A 20,912-nucleotide genomic window follows, 5' to 3' on the forward strand; every position below is an offset into this window, starting at 1 on the left:
TAAAAGTAATCGAATGTTGTTTCATTTATTGACATTAAAATCAAATACAATATTACACTTGAATCATAACTCCAAATTGCAAACAAAAACTGCTTCCGTATGAGCAAAGAAAAAATGGAAAGCCACACCGCTGAATAAACAGAAAAAAAAGGAGAGGATACAAAATTTGTTTCCCCTACTCCATAGCGTGCAGAATCATATTTAGATCGATGGTTTTAGTTATATGCATCAGGGTTGGCGACAAGGTAGTTCTCAATAAGCTTGAACAAACCATGGGCTCTTTCTTTCCCGGCCTTAACATGCTCTTCCTTAATCTCAACATCTCCCTTTGTGTGGTAATGGCTGGTGCTTTTGATGACAGAACCGCTACCGGAAGCCACCAATTTAGTCTCATAAGAGATCTTCTCAATCTTGTCAGAAATGACATCTCCTTCAATCAAACTGTAATTGTAGACAAAGTTATCTTTGTCAATTCCATCAACCTTGTGCTTCACATAGCTGTATTCACTTCCTTCACCAAAGCTAATCTTCTTGATGGTTCCAACACCTCCATCTCCCTCAAGAATTTCAGCAGTTTTAACTGCTTGTGGAGCAATCTTTGGGATGAGGTTGTCAGCATCAAGAACAAGAGCATTGTACAACCTAGCAGGAGCGCAGACTGAGGCAAATTCAGTTTCATATGTGAAGACACCCATGGTAATGATTGAGAGCTTAGAAAATGATCGAAGTAAGAATGAAATGTGAAGGAAGATCAAAAGAGAAATTGATAATGAAGGTATTTGATGGTGGAAGATATCGAGGTGGTATTTATAGGTTATTGCTGAGGGGCTGTCATGTAATGTGGACCCCCACTGATAGAGAAATTTGGACGGTTTTTAATTTCCCATTGGCTGTTTCCAATTTGAATAGTCAAAGAAAGGCACCTCTAGAAGTTGATTTTGTAAATTCCAACTTAGGGTAAAGTACAAAAAACTACCTCAACTATTGGGGTCATGACAGTTTCATACCTCATCTTTTAAAATTGACAATGTCATACCGCATCTTACGAATTTGTGACAATGTCATATCTCCGTCAATTTTTCTGTTAGTTTTTCTGTTAAATGCTGACGTGGCAATAGACGAGGACCACTTTCTATTAAAAAATTAATAAAATATTATTAAAAACTAAAAAAAATATTTAATATTTTTTAAATATTAAAATAATAAATAAAAGTAAAATTAAAAAAAAAAGTTTAAAGTACAAAAAACTACCTCAACTATTGGGATCACGAAAGTTTCATACCTCATCTTTTAAAATTGACAATTTCATACCGCATCTTATTAATTTTTGACAATGTTATACTTCTGTCAATTTTTCTGTTAGTTTTTCTGTTAAGTGCTAACATGGCTTGATTCGTGACCTACTTTCTATTAATAAATTATTAAAAACTAAAAAATAATTATTTAATATTTTTTAAATATTTAAATAATAATAAAAGGCCAAAACAAAAAAACCCTCATTTCGTCCCTCCCCTCCTCCCTTCTCCCTCCTCCCTCCTCCCTCCTCTCCCTTTCTTCATCTTCTTCCCTCACCCACACCCACACTCAATTTCCCCACACCCACACCCACACCCACACTCTTCTCCTTCCTGCAACCCAGAAAAAAAAAAAAAAAAAAAAAAAAACCCAGATCTCGTCGGTGGGAAGATAGGTGCACAAAGAAGGTGGAGGATGGGTGCGGAAGAGGATGTGGAGAATGAATGAAAGTGGTGGATTTGGGGTTTGATGGGTTTTCAAAAAAAATAATTTTTTTTTCCTTCTTCTTCTTCTTCCTTCTTCTTCCGCAGGGGGTTTGATGGTTTTTTATTTTTTAAAAAAAAAAGTTTAAAAAAAAAAAAAATTTCCTTTCTCCTTTTTTTCCTCTTCTTCTTCTTCCACCTCCTTCTCCTTCTCCTTCTCTTTCTTCTTCTTCTTCCGCAGGGGGGTGTTGATGGGTTTTCAAATTTGTTTTTTATTTTTTCTTCCTCTTCTTCTTCTTCCTCCTTCTCCTTCTCCCTTCTTCTTCTTCTTCCGCGCTGATAGGGGGAATTTTTTTTTTCCTTTCTCCTTTTTTTTCCTCTTCTTCTTCTTCTTCCTCCTCCTCCTCCTCCTCCTCCTCCTTCTTGTTCTTCTGTAGGCGGTTGTTGGGTTTTCAAAAAAAATTTTTTTTTAATTTTTTTGGGTTTGCAGGTGGGGGGAAGAAAATGAAGATAGGGAGAAGAGAGAGGAGGGGGGAGGGGGAGGGGAGGGACAAACAGATGGTTTTTTTTTCTCTGCTTTTATTATTATTTTAATATTTAAAAAATATTAAATAATTGTTTTTTAGTTTTTAATAATTTTTTAATAGAAAATATGTCCCGAATCAAGCCACGTCAAAACTTAACAGAAAAACTAGCAGAAAAATTGACAGAGGTATGACATTGTCACAAATTTGTAAGATGCGGTATAACATTGTCAATTTTAAAAGATAAGGTATGAAACTGTCCTGACCCCAATAGTTGAGGTAGTTTTTTGTACTTTACCTTTTTTTTTTTTAATTTTACTTTTATTTATTATTTTAATATTTAAAAAATATTAAATATTTTTTTTAGTTTTTAATAATATTTTATTAATTTTTTAATAGAAAGTGGTCCCCGTCTATTGCCACGTCAGCATTTAACAGAAAAACTAACAGAAAAATTGACGGAGGTATGACATTGTCACAAATTTGTAAGATGCGGTATGACATTGTCAATTTTAAAAGATGAGGTATGAAACTGTCATGACCGCAATAGTTGAGGTAGTTTTTTGTACTTTACCCTCCAACTTAATACAACTAGCTGGTGTGCTAATTAATAATGTGGAATTTTTTTAATAGAAAATGTTCTAAGACTTGATGATCGAAATATTACAGCAGAGCTGGTGTGCTAAGTTGACTACTGACTCAATAATATCTTTATGGTCTAGAATAAACCTAAGTGCCCTTTTTGATTCATTACACATTTACATATCTGAACTCTTTGACCAACATAAGGACTGCCATGAGACTACAATGTTACTTGTTCCCAAGTGTTTTATTCAAATGGGATCGCATGATCGGTTTAGAATATCGTCATATTAGTGTTTCTGAAAATTTAACATAATATGTCACATCCTGGTCCGGATCCCCATTACATTCCGGACTCGATTCCATCGTAGTACGATATTGTCTGCTTTGGGCCCCAACCATGCCCTCACGGTTTTGTTTCTGGGAACTCAGACGAAAACTTCTTAGTGGGTCACCCCTCATGGGAGTGCTCTCGCGCGCTACTCGCTTAACTTCGGAGTTCCCATGGAATCCGAAGCCAGTGAGCTCCCAAAAGGTCTCGTGCTAGGTAGAGATAAGAATATGCATATAAGGCTTACAGGATCTACTCCCCTGAACGATATGGGATGTTACATAATATTTATAGTAGGTTTGTGTTGAATGAGCCTGAATATCGATAAACAACCAGTCGAGTTAGTATTTGTACGTTATATAATCGACTCTATGCCACGAGTTTAGTTCTGTTATACTTATGCATGCTTGTTTGTTCTCATTTATCACACCAAATGATGCACTAATGTAGTTCAAATATGTCATCTTTCTAGTATTTTCCATCTACCGAGGGTAATGGTTTCACTTGACTCCAAGGTTATATCATGACTTCATATTGCAATAAAAAATAACGGTACTTTTTCAATGCATTAGAAATGATTTAGCTATATTTACAGCCAAATATAACTTTTGGCTATGAATTTTCTTATTGCTTAAATCTAAAGAAGAAGGAAAAAAAGGACATTAAATGTCTTAACCTGCACGAGCCTTTTCATAAATAGTGAAAGAACTTGAAGTTCTGATTTTTGGTAGAACTTCAAAGTCTTTCACTATTTATACTTTCAAAAGATTTACAAGTAGTTTGCTCAAAAGAATTGATGCAAATTTAAATTTGGACCAACTGTTAATTGATTATTCCTTTCGAGACATAAAAAGATAATTAAAAAAAAAAACTTGACTTTTGACTAAAATGAGTATTTGACGCCACATTAAAATTGCTCATTGAAGAACTTTCTGACCAAAATTATACATCTTTGAGCAGCTTTAGTCGGAGGTGTATAGGAAGATGTATTTTGAACGGTTTGTGCTCATCGTAATTTTAATGTGACGTCAACTAGTTCAAAGTAATTTTGAAAGGTTTGTGCAAGGTTAATTTTCATGTGACATCAAATACTTATTTTAGTCAAAGTAATTTTGAAAGGTTTGTGCTGATCGTAATTTATGCCAACATTTGCAAGTTACAGGTTAGAACCAAGACTTTCATTAATATTTCTTGAAGAGTATTACAAAAATATTAATATTTTTTAATTTTATTCCAACTAGAATGTCTTATTACTATTTTCCTATAAATCAAAACGAAGCCAAAACAAAGCACTTGAACACATACCACAAATATGAACAGGTTTTAATTTAGTTGTAACTTGTAGGCATGAGGGGTTAAGGCCATCTCCAACTGAAGGGTCCAGATGGCCAGAGGGTCGAAAATCGTCTCCAACCGAGGGCTAGGCCAGAGGGCTTTGGAATCTGAGAGGGCCTCACGGAATCCCAAAGGGCCAAAGGGCTAGAGGGCTAGCCACTTCCCGACAGGCCATTTATTTTTTTTGCTTATGTTGGATTTCCTGGCGTTTATAACCTATAGGAATACATTGTATTACTAGTATAAATGTATTACTGCCAGTTATATAATCGAAAGGAATTGTTTTAATATTTTTTTAACAGTTTTATTATTATTTTTTATTTAAAATTTTTTTCCTATAACTTCTATTTTTCATATATTTTTTTTTAAATTCTATTTTTTTTTCCTATAACTTTTATTTTACAAATTTGTTTCATATATTTTTTTTAAATTTCATTTTTTCCTATAACTTCTATTTCACAAAATTTGTTTCATTTTATTTTAAATTCTATTTTTTTTCCTATAACTTCTATTTCACAAAATTTGTTTCATTTTATTTTAAATTCTATTTTTTTTCCTATTACTTTAGTCTAAAGAAGCTGGCAAAATTGCACTGTAGAAATGAACAGTGTTTTGGACCACATTTCAGTTTATTTACAAACTTGCCACTAGATGAAGGCGGCTGGGTTAGTTCGTTTTGGGCTGTGTTTGCTGGGCTTACCTCAATTGTTGATGAGGCCGGCCCTTTGGGTGTTCAAATGATGGGAATGCCCATCTAGGGTTAAGATCGGACGGTCCGGATTAAAAGTTTGGAGGATACTTTTGTCATCTTAATTGTCGAAAATCGTTCCCTCTTTTTCTCTCCCGACTCTCTCTGTAACCATCCATCCGCTATGACGTTTGAGCGCATCTTAGGTTGGGGAGGAGGGCGAAGACGAATCCGCTCCGAGTGAACTCGGCATCCGCCGCAACCCACTCATCGTCTTCGTTTCGCTTCAAAAATCCGAGCTTATCTACATGTCGGTAAAGTACAAATTTCTTCCATAACTCTCGATTCAATCGTCGGTTGATGCATTAATTTCAATCGTCCTTTTTTTCCCCTTATTTCTTCTTCCTTTGCTTCGTTTGTGCTGCTGCTGCTGCTACTTCTTCTTCTTCTTCTTCTTCCCCCTTATGGTTCCCGCCCTCTCTTGCTTTATTTCTTTTGGTATTTTCTCTCTTTATTTCTTCAGATATTTTCTCTCTCTTCAAAATCCCACAACAGTCTTGATTTGGAGGCTTTGGCTCTGTTGGGTTTTTTTTCCAATAGCTCAAAAGGGCCGAAAGGTATTCCCTTTCATAATCTTCTCTCCCAATTTCTTTGGGGTTAATTTTGATTTTCTTATGCTATTTGCAGTGGTGCTTTTTAGGGTTTAACTATTTGATTTCACAGATTCATTATAGACACAGTAAATAGTTACATTTTAAATTCGTATTTCATAACTTGGTTGCTTGATTCTAATGTCGATTCGTTACAACAGAAGTGAATTTTTTCTACTTAAAGCATGGAATTTTTGCTTTTGTTTTTATTGTTGTTGCCTTGATTGTGGTTATCTGACTGATTAATACTCCATGATATATTGAGCAATATCGTGCGGCTCAAAGAATTTCGTTTGTGTTTACGGGTATTTTTGTGCTTTGAATAATTCTAATCAAATTCCATTAAGGTCAGAATTTGTAGCATATAAGGGAAGGTTAGCAGATACTTGCCAATTATCCAAAGCTGGATATTAAGGTCTTTAAGCTTAATATCTTTTTGTATGTGTGGCATCTACTTGGAAAAGGTTTCAACTTTAATGTCTGTATGTGTTATTACTCCTCACTGATTGACAAGAACTAGGGTTAAAGAAAAGCATCCTATCAAGTTTAAACTGGAAGGGGGCAGGGTATAAATTACTGGTGAAATGAAACTAGAAATATTGTCTTATGATTTGTGTCTAAAAACATAATAAAGGATATTACCTTCATCGATGATAATAATAAGATTGTTATTTATGTGGTTATGAGTTTCAAGTCTCTTTGATTAAACATTTTCTTTCTCACTCAGGGGTTCACCATGAACCACCTCTTTTTGCAGCTATTATACTTTGATTAGGAAGAGATTGGTGGATTTAGCCTTTGCCTACAGGTACCAAGACTTTTCATCTTTAATTTTGTTTGATTATGAATCATTAGCGTAGTTACGCACTACGATAAGCTCATTCCTATTACTGAACTATAGAATATAGATATAGAGCTGGGTGGCAGATAGGATGAATTGAAGAGTGGAGTTGGGGGCGGCTAGGAAAATGGTATAGTGGGATTTTGAGAATAGCTCTGCGACTTGGGGGATGAGGCAACTATGGTGGTTTTGGTGCCTAGGGGAATGAATATTATAGGTCTATATTTTTTGGATAGGCGCAAGAGGCTGCGGTATGGGAGATTGCTTTTCATATGAAGGTCACCAATGATTGGTGGGTTCGATTTTTTGCTAATTTCTTTACTGTTATCCCAGTTTTTTTGATAATTTAAGGGCTCTGAATTGCTAATAGATTTACCCTTTTTTTTTCCTTCAGAATTTTGGGTCGTTGGTGGAACAACTTGGTTGCTTGACATTATAAGGTATATGATTTGCTATACTTTTGTTTTAGTTTCTTCAGTTAGATGTAATGTCACCCATTTGAATCAAAATTTTCTCTTTTGTAGCGGGTTTCATTGTTGAAACTGATTCCACAATGTTTGAATAGGAGCTAAAGGTTTTTGGTTGAGATGTTAATAAGCTTTTCTAATATCTGGTTTTAGGTTTTGAATTCTGCTCGAACAAAACTGAAGTTTATTTCATCTGCTTGATTCAGTACAGTTATGCTTTAAACTACTCACGGGTGTATATTTTATGTTAGAAAATAATCTGACGATTATGCCTTCATGAAAGAAGAGGTGGTAAAAAAGAATTAGAGATAATGAAGACACTGAAACAAGCGAATCATATAGGCAGTTTGTAAACTCTTAAGACCATACCTCCAAACCGAACACAGCACCAAAATTCTTCTGTTCCTCAACTAGCTCTTCTTTTCTTCTTCTTCTCTCCCTCATCGACATCCTCAAATGAATGCTTCTTCATTTATTAGAGTTGCAATAATCTTCCCATACATGTTGTAATACCCCCATGAGCTTGCCAAAGGTACTGACTGGGTACTGATTTCAGGTTCACATACAAATGTGACTAGCAGTTAAAGTTCCATAAGGAGGTGGAAGCAGAAGAAGAATTGGCGTCACCCTTCAGTTTTTCAACCAAAAGGAGGTAACCTTTATAAATGATTCATACAAGCTTCTCTGTTTTGTATCTCTGAAATTTGAGTTCTTTGACTAAAACTGTGAATAGTGATTGGTAAGTATTTCGCATTTTTTTTCTATGGGCCATTTGTGTTCTATTTGGGTTGTATTTTGAGTCATGTAATTTAAATTGCAAAAGGTAAATCCAGTATGCAAGCTCTCACGGGAAAGTTGAAGTTGAAACTACACTATGGAATGTTAAATATTTAGTCGAAATCCGAAGACCGAAAAATAAAATAACTAAGAAGCTAAACTGAGTAGAGTTCAAATTTTTAGCCTCAAATATCCTTAGGCGGACACAAAATATTGACCCCAACATCCAGTTTAATTAATTCAATTTTGATAAGTGAGTTAAGAGCTTTTCTATGACTGTATTACTGTGTTTGATAAATGAATGACAAATTGGAAATAGTTTCTTACTTATGTTTTTCTTAGGTCTGTACTAAATTGGATGTTGGTTTGGTTATTTCCGAACTTTTCACATAACTTTCATTACCCAATAGAGACTATGAAAAGGCCAACCTTAATTTTGTAAATTGATTTTGGTACCTACAAATGAGAAAAAGGGTAAAGTTTCACATCCCTTTAGTGTTTGATCTTGAAATTAATTTTTCTGTGAGTCCTGGATCTCTGTACATTTTGGGTAAATTTCAACGACTTTCTCTTTTCGAATGCGTTTTTATTTTCTATTTTTGCCTTTGAGCTTCTGCTTTTTGGGCATTTTGGGTTGTATTTTCTATTTCGCAGTCGACTGGAAATATTGAGGGAGAGAGAGAGAGAGAGAGAGGGAGAGAGAGAGAAATTGCTCTTCAATAACTATGCTTCTATATTTCTTAGGGTCTGGAATTTGATTAATTAGAAATGACAGCTTGATTTGATTGGTGTTTTATTTTATTTTTTTTATCAATTTAAGGTACTATGAAATGGGACCCGACAATCTACCATATGCTGCCAAGTTCTATGACTTCTGTGGGGCTGAGGGTCTTGAGGCATCTAGCTGCACTACCAGTTTCCATGTTTTGTATGATGACAATTGATTCATGTAAGATCTCTCTTTTAAGTTTCATGATTTCATTCAGTCTTGCCCTTGCACTCTAACCTCTTTTATATCTTTTATAAAAGATAGTCTCATCTCTTTTATATATACATGAAGTTGATGAGTAATTGGTTTTTTTTTTTTGTTAAGGTCTGTGTTTATTTTCATTACTGTATTATTGTTTTTTGCTGTTGTTTATATAATTCTAAGAGGAGAGAGATTAATGGCATGAGGGCAAAAGAGACGGGAAGGAAAGGGAAAGATGAGGAATGCACGGGTTTGGCCTATCTTGCCCTTAGGTTTTTTTTTTTTTAATTGGTTTGGGATTTTGTTTATGTTTTGTGCCCTAATTAATATTATTTTGAATTCATATACAATTTTGTTTATGTTTGGGGTTGTCATGTTCGAGTATTTAATTTGGTATTTGGTAGTTTACGTTACAGTTGTTGTCGATTTTCTTAAAGGATAAATCCAGCCGATAATGCCTTCTCTGATATATGTGCAAATGTTGACATTTGTAGATTTTCAGTTTTTAAACAATAAGATAATGTAACCGTTCAAACTCCAGAGTGCTTTGTCATTAAGGTAAATGATTTTCGTTTTTTGCTTTGTGCCTTTTGTGATTAAGAAAGTTTAGTCATTCGTTTATTCACATATTAATTAATTGGTGAGAGGATGAAACATTTCACTGCTGGTTACTAAGAAACTAATAGAATCTAACAGAAGAGTTTTCGTTTCTTTTTCTTTGCTTGCATTAATTTTGTATTGTTTTTTTTTTAGAATTCTTTGTGCATATTTTTGGGGATTTTTATTTGGTTAGAGAAGGGGGAAGAATATAGGGAGAGGAGAATTATATCCTTCAATAGAAATGCTGCATTCGTATTTATGTAATTGGTTCCAGGGTTGAAAAAACAATTAAGTTATTATATGGAAAAGTTAGAATATAATTGCTATATATGGAAGAGTTGGAATATAATTACCAGGACAAAATGTTAAGCCTGCTCTCTTTCAACCTTAAATACATTCTCTTTTCTATTTGACAATTGTTGATTTATTATAATTTTTATGCTTTGCCTGCATGTTGATGCAACCGATATTCATGGGTAATTTCACGACCTTCCAGAGCTTTTTCGAATTGGAGGGAAGCTATCAGATCTCAAAAACCAAATCTGCAGGTGAATTGGCCCTTGCCATTACCTGGAAATGACTCCTCTCACTCCCAAAAGATAAATTCAGGTATTGCATGTTGGATTTCAGTTCATTTTAAGGTTAATCAAAGGTAATCCTAACATTTGCATTTTTCCGGTGAAATTCAGAAATTCGACGGGTAATTTTTGGTTAAACGGCAAGCAAATGTCGTCATCCTTCTTGCTACAAGGCCACAGCGCAACCACACACCACCCTTCTGCTCCTACTGGTGAGGTAACATCACTATTTAATATGGGGGAATTTGTGATGTGGCTATTAATCTGCTTTTCGATTTGTTTACTATTAAAATGTGTATGTTGCTTAGATTTATGTTGGTTTCGATACGAAAACTAATTTGTTCTGGTAAGTAGTAATGGCCTATTAAATTGGGAACACATTTTTGTCAAATGAAACTATGCTTGCACAAATTTTGTCAAAAAAACTTTGATTTAGATATCTATATTTGTTGTTTTATTCTATTGACAATTCGTTGTTTGATTGGTTTTGTTGCTTTCCTCCACTTTTTAACTCATATTCGTTAATCTACCTATTTTATTTGGGTGATAAGTTAACTCTTTTAATCTTAAGCTAAAGGAAGATATAGGGTGTGGTTTTGTTAATGGCGGTGGATGATTTGGATGAAAGTATGTATCTTGGGGATTTTTTTGCTTGCAGTTGTTTAGGCCAACACTGAAGAAGTTTTGTGGAATGAGATTCTTATCAGATTCTTATACCAAATTGTTTCTCTGTTTATGGCAGGTAATAAACGTGGTCCAACCAGTATCTGATAAAATGTCATTGTATATATGCTTTTGTCGATTTCTGCTACGATGATGAGGGAATAGAGAGGATTGAGGCCAGTCGATCTGAGGTTTGTACTACTCTATCCCTTTCTTTTTCTCTTTCTGTGAATTTCTTGAAATTGACGACGCATGTTCTGATTCTTGCTGTGTTTGGGAGCGGTGAAAGCTCTAGATTAGCTTTGATCACTTGAATTTTTTTCTTATTTGGTTCAGCACAGTTGGACTACATAATCCTACCATTAGGCTATTTCTAGGGATGTTTATGTTTACTTTTGTTAGTTTGTTGACAGTTTGGTATGTCTATCATATTGATGGAACTAAATTGTGAGTTAATTATGGTTTAGGTTGATCAATCTTGAATTCGGAATTCCCTTGGAAACTGTCACAAGTGATGTGTCTGTTGTGGCTACATGAATCATTTCTCTCTACGATGTTCTATCCCAATTTCTCTCAGACAGTAAGGGTTTTGGTTTGCTTTCTTGGATTAGATTTGTATATATTCCATTGCATCTCAGTTTTCTTTGATTTAATAGCATAATCTGGCTCTTGGTATTCTAACTTTGCTTGCTTTGCATCAAAATTGTATCTGGCTCTTGGTTTTCTTGATCTAATTTTTTATTTATTTCGATAATTAGATAAATTAAGGAAAGAATTTCTATTAGTATGAGTATTCGATTCTGATATATCATTTTCCTCCATTTGACGTGATTTTGGATTATTAGGACTAATACAAGGATATATTAGACTTTTAGTGTTTTCAGGCATTCGCGCGTTTGCTTATTATAGATGATATATTTCTGTAGTGCACTAATATTTGTTTTAAAAAAATTAATTAGTTTTTCCTCCCTGGTGTTTGCTAAAGGTGCTTCTCGAGACGGTGTTGGAATGTGCAGGTGATAAGGATTCAGGGGATGAGGAGGAAATGGCAAAGGAGGAGGACCAAAACACATTCTCTGTTAGGATAATTGGTGCCCTGAATGCCATAAAGTCTGCACTCACCACTCATTAATTATATGGTTTGTTTTTGATAAATTGTTGAATATATTGTTAGTTTAGTTATTGATTGTATTGAGTGTGGTTTATGCTTTTGGTATTAAGTATTTTTTTCATATCCCTGAACTCCTTTTCAGGTAGAGAAACGTGAGTTCTTCTAACGTGTTTAAGTGAGTGTCGGTCAGAGAGTATTTTGTTCGAATATCTGTCCGAACAAAAAATTTCTTTGGAATGAAATAAATGAAACAACTTTTGAGACTCCCACATTTGAGATTTGTATTGGTTATGAAAGTATAAGACCAAAAGTTACATTTTCATTCCCATTTACAGAAATACAACTTGCAGAATTAGTTAAATGTATCAAATGACTAGCATGTGAATTTGTGTATAGTTAAAAAATAATCTTATCCTTAAGGATTATTGATTGGGCAAATTTGGTTAAGTAAAGTTAGGGTTATTGATTGGGCTAATTTGGTTGATTAGTTGATCTGATTTGGATGGGTTTGAGGGTTAGTTTCTAGGAATGTTCCATTGGTGTTCTTTTTCTTCTACACAGTTACCAAAATCTCAAGTTTCCATTTGATCCTCGAGTACAACCCAATCATATTTGCTGTAATACAATCATATTCTTTTAGAAAATACATGCATGTTCTCTAAACTAAAATACACTTCTCCGATTGTTCTGATTATTGGATTGGATTGGATTAGATTTTCCTTATTTACCTTCATATAATGGTGGGTTTTAACTTTTCAGGTGAAAGTTTTTATGCAACCTCATTACTTGCAAAATTTTGTTCAATCAACATTCAATGCCCTGCCATCAGATCAAGTTAAAGGTATGAATCACTATCATACTATTTTCGTCACTTTGTATTCCCTTGCTGAACACAATGGAGTGAATTGTCTTCATTTGCATTCTTGCATTTGAACTTACGTATGTTCTTACTTGACATTTGTAAGCTTTTGATTAGTCATGAAATATGATACATTTTCTTTGTGTTTACAAACTTATCACATACAATCAGTTTCTTTTTGGTTGGGTTGAAATGATATTGATTGTGCTGTTATAAAGCTCCTTTTTATAGTTGGGTTGAAAATCATGTTAGTATAATATTTTTTTGGTTGGTCCAATCTGTAACAGATGAGATTGTTTTGTTTGAATCAAAATTTGATCTTTTTTTGTGTGAAATTATAATGGAATTGCAAATTTGTCAGGTATATCTTAAGATTCTTTGTTGCATATTTACCTTTTCACAACTTTTACATTGTCTTTTGATTGGATGAATTTTTATAATTTCCATGATCAACGGATGCATGAAGTAAGGAGAAAGCTACTACTCTTATGGAGCTTCTTTGGCATGGTAAGTTGAAGTTGCGAATCATTTTTTTCGTTCCTTTTCTGCTTAATTTATCTTGAGAATATTTGCATCTTAATACTTATTTCAAATATGTTAATTTGTCCCCATTTTCATAGAATTTTGTGCAATGTGAATGCAGGTTATTCTCAATCCACAGATAGTGATTATTTAACGACTTCTCCAAACTTCGCTACTCAGCTTTTCAAGTACTTGCAATTTATTCTTAATCATTCTAAATTATTCTTAATCATTTACAACTTGCAGAATTAGTTAAATGTATCAAATGACTAGCGTGTGAATTTGTGTGTGTGGCTAAAAATAATCTTATCCTTAAGGATTATTGATTGGGCAAATTTGGTTGAGTAAATTTAGGGTTATTCATTGGCCTAATTTGGTTGATTAGTTGATCCGAATTGGATGGGTTTGAGGGTTAGTTTCTAGGAATGTTCCATTGTTGTTCTTTTTCTTCTACACAGTTACCAAAATCTCAAGTCCCCATTTGATCCTCGAGTACGACACAATCATATTTGCTATAGTACAATCATATTCTTGAGGTTTGGATTTTTTACTCTCATGTTTCTACCCATTATATGTTTTTGCCCAATCATATTTGCTCATGTTTTCGCTGTTAGAAAATACATGCATGTTCTCTAAACTAAAATACACTTCTCAGACTTCTGTTTCTTATGGAAACAGGCGCCCTACGTGTTTTTGGCTTTGCACGTTTGAGCTTGAAAACTTAGATGCCAGAATAAGAACAAAACAGGGTTTTTTTTTTTTTTTTTTTTTTTTTTTTTTTTGACAACTGCTAAAACATGTGCCTAGCCTACAGGATGTATATTTTGCCACCTTGACTGCAAGGGCAAGTTTTGTGTGAACTAGATGTTGCTTCTGTTTCTTCTGTTTATTAGGGAAACAGAATGTTCAGTTTCTTCCTGTTAATTGTACAATGTCTTTTCATGTCAGTTAAGTTGAATGTATATAAAAACGAAGTTGCATATCTTACCGATCCCATTCCCTCATCTATCCCTCTGTTCATTCATGATTATGTTGAATTTATTCAGGTAAAATGTGTCTTATTCATGCAGTTAAAGGTGATGCATTCAAGTCCCGCAGCAACGCGCGGGCATATTTTCTAGTAACTTCTATTTCACAAAATTTGTTTCATGTTTCTTTTAATTCTATTTTTTCTATAACTTCCTAAGCCATTAGACAACATTAAATTAAATTAAGTAACATGAAACAACATTAAACAATATGAAACAATATTAATAACATTAACCAACATAAAAATTATGCAACATAAAAAAAAACATTTAACAACGTAAAACTTAAACAACATTTAAGTTGTAGTTTTTAAATAATAAATTATGTTTGGCGCTATTGTCTTTTGGCCCTCGGTTGGAGACGGTTTTTTGTGATAGGGCTAAAACGAGCCCTCTGGCCCTTTGGCCCTCGGTTGGAGACGGAGGCAAATATGAACTTGTACTGTTTATTAAAATATTAATATCTTGGAAAATCTTGGAAGGCCAGAGGGCTAAAACAAGCCCTCTGGTCAGCCATCGGTTGAAGATGGCCTAACCATTATGAAAACGATCAAAGAGTTCTAAGGAAATATGAAGAAAATTGTTGATCTACAATATTCAGGTTTTGACTTGGAGTGAAGGGGAATGCTGTAGGTGCTATATATAGACCGCAACAATTGAGAGCCTGACCTGATGTGAACAGCTATGCCTGTAGATCATCAACCAGTATATGCAAGTTGGTACTGTACAATTCTATTGTTGTCCCTACTGCCTCACGACTAGTATATGCACTTCCAGAAGTTCAATTTAGGAATGACTTGACCTGCAATTCAACATTGGCTGCAATGCGTCGACTTTTGATTGGCCGTCATTTGGCTTTTCACATCTCCAAACTGGAATATTCAATTGTAACAAATATTATCCAAATACAGAGTCCTATTGTATTATCTTTTTCAGATGCCCTTATGTCCGCAGCCCGTGACTATGCCCGTTGTGAATGTCCAAAAATTATTAATAGAGAATATGATTAGAGATACTCCAATAATACGTCAACAAAAATTGAATTATTGAAAAGTCCTATAAATATAACAGCGAAAGACAAAAAAGTGTTAAGTTATGAGAGAATATGACCCTTAAAATATTAATAACTTAGTGTTACGGTGTAGTGTTATTTCTATTTATTTGTACATAAATGATCTTAGATTCGAACATGTGGATGCAAGTTCAACACAAATTTAGTGTAAAAATATATCTTTAAAAAATGATGTGTGATCTCTAGAGCACTAATTGGTAAGCAAAAGAAAAAATTGAGGATAGTCCACCCCGTGAGTAATTGGCCATTTCTTATTCAATTTCCTGATGGTCCTTTCCTTGATTACATTACAAAATTTCCTTGTACAAAAGTAATGGTTCCCACGTCCACGATGAATAAAACCCATTAAACAATTAGGAGCTTGCGTAAACCTTTTGATCCACCTTCTACCTCAAGCCTATAAATACCAATATCCTCCTCACTTCTTCACAACTCAAAATCCCCCAATACATCATCTTTCTTTCTTAGTCTTCCTCTTCGTCGGTTATTTTCCCACTTCATAAACACATCTCATAATCATGGGTGTTTTCACATACGAATCCGAGTTCACCTCCGTCATCCCCCCCGCTAGATTGTACAATGCCTTTGTTCTTGATGCTGACAACCTCATCCCCAAGATTGCACCACAGGCAGTGAAGAGCACTGAGATCCTTGAAGGAGATGGTGGAGTTGGAACCATTAAGAAGATCAACTTCGGTGAAGGTAGCACATATAGCTATGTGAAGCACAGAATCGATGGAGTTGACAAGGACAACTTTGTGTATAAGTATAGTGTGATTGAGGGAGATGCTATCTCCGAAACAATTGAGAAAATCTGTTACGAGACTAAGTTGGTGGCTTCCGGCAGCGGTTGCATCATCAAGAGCACCAGCCACTACCACACCAAGGGAGATGTTGAGATCAAGGAAGAGCATGTTAAGGCTGGCAAAGAGAAGGCCTCCCACCTCTTCAAGCTGATTGAGAACTACCTCTTGGAGCACCAGGATGCCTACAACTAAACATTGTCTGCTGCTGCATTTATGTGTTATTCAGTCTCGTGTCATCTTTGCCGTCAAATATTGGTGTGATTTTAATCCGTTTTATATATTTTCTTCCCTTCCAAAACAGTGTTTGGCTTGTACGTAATTGAAGGTTTTGATTGAAGAGTGAATGTTGTTTTTCCTTTCATTTGCAATAAACTCAAAATTAATGGATCTGATTATTCCTGCAAGTCTTTCTTAATGCAAGTTTGTATTTGCCAATGTTATGTTCCACCTTCCTAACTCCTTTAGTTTACTGAACGCATGAGAAGCGACATTTCAATTACCCGCAAATCATAATAATTGAATAACATTTGAATCTCTACCACATATGGCATAAAGTGATGAAGGGATAACTCTGATTTCGTTTTCCTTGTAAACCATTTGGTAATTCATACCATAAATAAGCCCATGAGTTAATACACCCAGGATGTGTTGGAGAACAATTTAGAACCAATAAATAATAGAAATACAGCACCGAAATACTTATACTTTATTATTCAAAAATACTTGCAATACAGAATGCAATTACACAATAAATACAAAAAATTAAAATGATACTAACTTGAATGAATTGAAGGTAGAGGCTAGCCTAAACTCTATGTCCTTCAAACAGTATTTCCGTCCCGCTCGTGTGCTTGTGGTTCTACACCTAATTCTACAACCCGCACTGGATTATAGAACTCTAGCGAATTGCTTTGTGTGTTTACTCTCTGGAAATTTTGTACAGAAGACAAGGAGGGACCCTTTCAAATACATATTCAGTGTAATATACAACTCTTTCTAATAGATGTGTCTTTTAATCAAAACGTTTTTAATTAATGAATCTGATTAATTTTAAATTTCAAGGCCCCAAGTGCCACAAGGCCCTTGTCTTGATTAATTAATATTAATTGTATTTAGGCTATATTATATTCAAGCTTAATCTACACAACCATAAGGCCCAAGCCTTCAATCCATTTCCAAATGGTCCAAGTTCCAATTACTAAGAAAAGGGAATAAGCCTATATAAAGGTTAGTGAAAAAATACTGTTGATCAATGTGGGACAAGGGGGTCTCAAACTCCAACAAGATGACGATTCAAGAGCTTGTTTTTCCTCATCCGTATATGGCATGACTCACCTCCATCCGCAGTTCTTGCTTCTTGCATTCGAATTTTCTTAGCTTATTTGATTTCCGATTTTTAAATTAGTGTACCTCACGCCATATATGTTAGGATCGTACAAGTTCATCAAACTAATTTGCCAATTTTATCAAATAGGGATCGTACAAGTTCAACTCACAATTTCATCAAATATATGCACATGACTTACACGAGTCTATAGACCATTTCCCTGTAATTCATATAAAGTCACTATGAAGTATATGTTGGAAGTCACTGAGCAAGGGGGTGTTTTCCGACACAAATTGTTACCACCATGAGAGGACCTTAGTCACCATTAAATCTGGAGAATCACAGCGGTCATTCCAAAGCTTGTTGTTGCGAGAGTTCCAAACAGCCCAGCAAATCATCATGAAGACTTCCAACATATTTAAAGGGGTAGGTTATAAAGAAGGTCCAACACCCAAGCTTTGAAGGACGGTGAATCCTGGAGGATTGGTAAGGCCCCAGAGGGGAGAACAACCAAGCACACCGAGCATATTGACAATCCCTAATAAGGTGGGATACCGACTCCGTGGGGGAGTTGCATAGTACGCACAATAGATCCGTCGTAATATGTTTCAAGCCCAAATTTTTCCTTGTCAGGAGTGATTCAGTGCACAAACGCCAAAAGGAGACACGGACCTTTGGGGGAACATTTGCGTGCCAAACTTTCGACCACAATTCGGAAAAAGGATTTGGGGATGAAGAAGATGAACCATGTTGAGCAGTCGGCCGAACCCATTCCCTCGCGACGTGGTACGCCGTTTTCACCGAAAAATGCCCTTTTTCTCATGGTGCCAAATAAACTGATCAGCCACATCACGTAGACTGAGAGGAATAGGGCGAATAGGATCAACCTTCACCGGGGGAAGGAAAGAATTGAGAAGATCCACCCTCCAGGCTTTGGACATGGGCTCAATCCAATCTGCTACAAATTCCAAACTACAATTTGCCGGCCTTGGGGAGAAAATCCGAAACATGGATGGGAGGGGAATCCAGGGGTCTTCCCAGAATTCTACCGATTTTCCATTCCCAATTAGCCATTGCAAACCCCGAGATAACACATCTCTCGCATTGCAAATGCTCCTCCAGCAGAAGGATGAGTTAGCTACTCCCCGTATCAACTTCCTTCACGGTCAACGTCCTAGTAAACTAATTCGTACTGGTCAATGCATAACGGTGGAAATGTCGAAGGCTATCAGTCCTTTTTTCTTTTACTTATGTAGATTTTTTAAAATTACTTGTTTTCCCATTTTATATTAATTATCGCTTTCTGTAATTTTTCTTGATTTTATTAATTATCAATTCACGTAAATTCAGATACTATCGCCTTGTTAAAAAAAAATTCCCATAAATCCGGCATTATTATCTACATGAAGTCGCACACCTTTTACTTGATCAAAAGACTAATCGCACAGAGTCTGGCAGCTCTGGCTACTCCAAAGGCTAAATATCATCGAATAACTTACATATAAGTAGTATATATATTATTTATTTAGATTAAAATTAAATACAGCATTGCTCTGTAATCATATCCAAAGTGCAAGTCAGAGAATTGCTTTGGTATGCTGAAAATTTGAAAACCACACACTTGAATAAACGGAGAAAGCAAGACACAAGTTTGTTGCCAAATAGATGGTTTTAGTTGTAGGCATCAGGATTTGCCAGAAGGTGGTTCTCAATAAGCTTGAACAGACCAAGGGCCTTGTCTTTTCCAGCCTTAACATGTTCTTCTTTGATCTCAACATCTCCCTTGGTGTGGTAGTGGCTGATGCTCTTGATATTGGAACCAGTGCCAAATGCCACCAACTTAATCTCATAAGAGATTTTCTCAAGTTTGTCAGAAATGACATCTCCTTCAATCAGACTGTAGCTATACACAAAGCTATCTTTGTCAAGTCCCTCAACCTTGTGCTTTATATAGTTGTATTCACTCCCTGTCAAATGGAAAAATAAATTAGAAATTAAGATACTAGCCAGTATTTTCGATCAATATATATATTAGATAGATAAAATTAACAAGTCAACAGAAACAAACCTTTGCCAAAACTAACTTTCTTGATGGTTCCAACACCGCCATCCCCCTCAAGAATTTCAACAGTTTTGATTGCTTGTGGAGCAATCTTTGGGATGAGGTTGTCAATATCAAGAAAAAGGGCATTGAACAACCTAGCAGGGGGGATGGCTGAGGTGTATTCGGTTTCGTATGTGAAGACACCCATGATGATGATTTTTAAGAGCTTAGAAAATGAGCAAGGAAATTAAGAATGAAAGGAGGAAGCAAAGAGGATGATTGATGTTGATGTGAGAAAATTTTATCACCAGAGAGAGTGGTATTTATAGATTTGGGACGGAGGGTACGTGTACAGTAACCCCCTATATGAAAAGGATTTAGGACAAAATTTGAAGTTTACAATGGATGTTTTCCATGTGAAATGAAAATTAAATATTTTTTCAATTGCATGCATAAGATATGCCACTTAATACTATGATCCAGTGATATTATTTTTCACTTGTAAGTGAGAGATTTTAGGTTTAACTCTTGCCAAAAACGAATTTGAATGATATTATTGCTAGCCCATTGTGAGGCTAAACTCACCTCCTTCCTTTAGTGTGGATAATATTGTTTGTTGAAGAAAAAAAAAAGATGTGCTATCCACACACCCCATTTTACTTCTTACACACCCCATTTTACTTCTTACACACCCCTTGTTAATTTCTATCCGTTAAACGAATTTTAACGATATTATTGTTACCTCATTGTGAGGCTAAACTCACATCCTTCCCTTAGTGTGAATAATAGTGTTTGTTGAAGGAAAAAAAAAAAGGGTGTGCTATCCACATACTTCATTTTACTTCTTACACATCCCTTGTTAATTTCTATCCGTTGATTTTTTTCAATTCATCAGATCTGACGGCTGAAAATTAGAAGGATGTGTGAAAAGTAAAATAAGGTGTGTGAATATCACATCCCAAGAAAAATTACATGCATAAAATATAAAATAAAAATGCATAAATGTATTAAGTCAAAGAAGGCCACAAATAGAATTTATAGAATCAATGCATAATTGTCCAAAATCAAACTCAATATTATCGTCATTTCCAACAGGTAGAATAATAGTGAATACACTTGGATTTTCTTGATGATCATACAATCGATATCAACTATATATTAACTAACAACACCAATTAATTCATGGTTAATCATACAAGAAAAGGAAGAAGATGCAAGTATTTAACTTCGACATAAAAGACGACCTTAAATGTCGGGTGGGCTGTTTGATCATGACATGCTTACAAATCATAATTTGGATAATGGCATAATAAGTGGGGAGAAAGGCAGTACAAGTGGGAAGAAAGACAGTACACAAATCTCATGATCAGTTGGTATTATATACGGTATAGCATACAAAAACGCCTGTCTTGAAAGAAT

At 35.0% G+C, this 20,912-nt stretch overlaps 3 protein-coding genes and 1 long non-coding RNA gene across 29 annotated transcripts; 2 read left to right on the top strand and 2 right to left on the bottom strand.

Moving 5' to 3' along the window:
- LOC103939046 (major strawberry allergen Fra a 1-3-like) lies at positions 1-789 on the bottom strand. Its single transcript, XM_009349100.3, has one exon. The coding sequence runs from the start codon at positions 693-695 to the stop codon at positions 216-218; it is 480 nt and encodes a 159-aa protein (XP_009347375.1). The 5' UTR covers positions 696-789; the 3' UTR covers positions 1-215.
- Positions 790-5,129: 4,340 nt separating this feature from the next.
- Positions 5,130-14,328, top strand: LOC103939045. Of its 26 annotated transcripts, none has more exons than XR_007253602.1 (13): positions 5,130-5,795; positions 6,556-6,636; positions 6,906-6,961; positions 7,064-7,109; positions 7,693-7,788; positions 8,734-8,862; positions 9,980-10,092; positions 10,173-10,278; positions 10,804-10,915; positions 11,192-11,863; positions 12,595-12,676; positions 13,161-13,201; positions 13,338-13,551. It is a non-coding gene; the product is annotated as an uncharacterized LOC103939045 (long non-coding RNA). The 26 variants fall into 26 exon arrangements; XR_007253607.1 differs by having other exon boundaries at positions 6,586-6,636; XR_007253613.1 differs by having other exon boundaries at positions 5,130-5,497.
- A 1,404-nt stretch (positions 14,329-15,732) lies between these two features.
- Positions 15,733-16,526, top strand: LOC103959356 (major strawberry allergen Fra a 1-3-like). The gene has a single exon (XM_048571573.1). It carries the CDS (start codon positions 15,835-15,837, stop codon positions 16,312-16,314), a length of 480 nt encoding a protein of 159 aa, XP_048427530.1. The 5' UTR covers positions 15,733-15,834; the 3' UTR covers positions 16,315-16,526.
- A 2,396-nt stretch (positions 16,527-18,922) lies between these two features.
- On the bottom strand, positions 18,923-19,764 carry LOC103939048 (major strawberry allergen Fra a 1-3-like). Its single transcript, XM_009349102.3, has 2 exons — positions 19,518-19,764; positions 18,923-19,416 (listed from the first exon to the last, which is right to left on the bottom strand). The coding sequence occupies exons 1-2, from the start codon at positions 19,699-19,701 to the stop codon at positions 19,121-19,123; spliced, it is 480 nt and encodes a 159-aa protein (XP_009347377.2). The 5' UTR covers positions 19,702-19,764; the 3' UTR covers positions 18,923-19,120.
- Positions 19,765-20,912: the final 1,148 nt, after the last annotated feature.

Source organism: the organism of the source record quoted next, unplaced genomic scaffold (genome assembly GCF_019419815.1).
Source record: "Pyrus x bretschneideri cultivar Hongxiangsu unplaced genomic scaffold, Pyrus_bretschneideri_v1 Contig6, whole genome shotgun sequence".
Classification (NCBI taxonomy): Eukaryota; Viridiplantae; Streptophyta; class Magnoliopsida; order Rosales; family Rosaceae; genus Pyrus; species Pyrus x bretschneideri.

Coding starts and splice junctions, on each gene's coding strand:
- LOC103959356 (XM_048571573.1), top strand. CDS start 15,835: ATGGGTGTTTTCACATACGAATCCGAGTTCACCTCCGTCATCCCCCCC.
- LOC103939046 (XM_009349100.3), bottom strand. CDS start 695: ATGGGTGTCTTCACATATGAAACTGAATTTGCCTCAGTCTGCGCTCCT.
- LOC103939048 (XM_009349102.3), bottom strand. CDS start 19,701: ATGGGTGTCTTCACATACGAAACCGAATACACCTCAGCCATCCCCCCT. Junction 19,417..19,517: donor GAAAGTTAGTTTTGGCAAAG/GTTTGTTTCTGT, acceptor TCCATTTGACAG/GGAGTGAATACAACTATATA.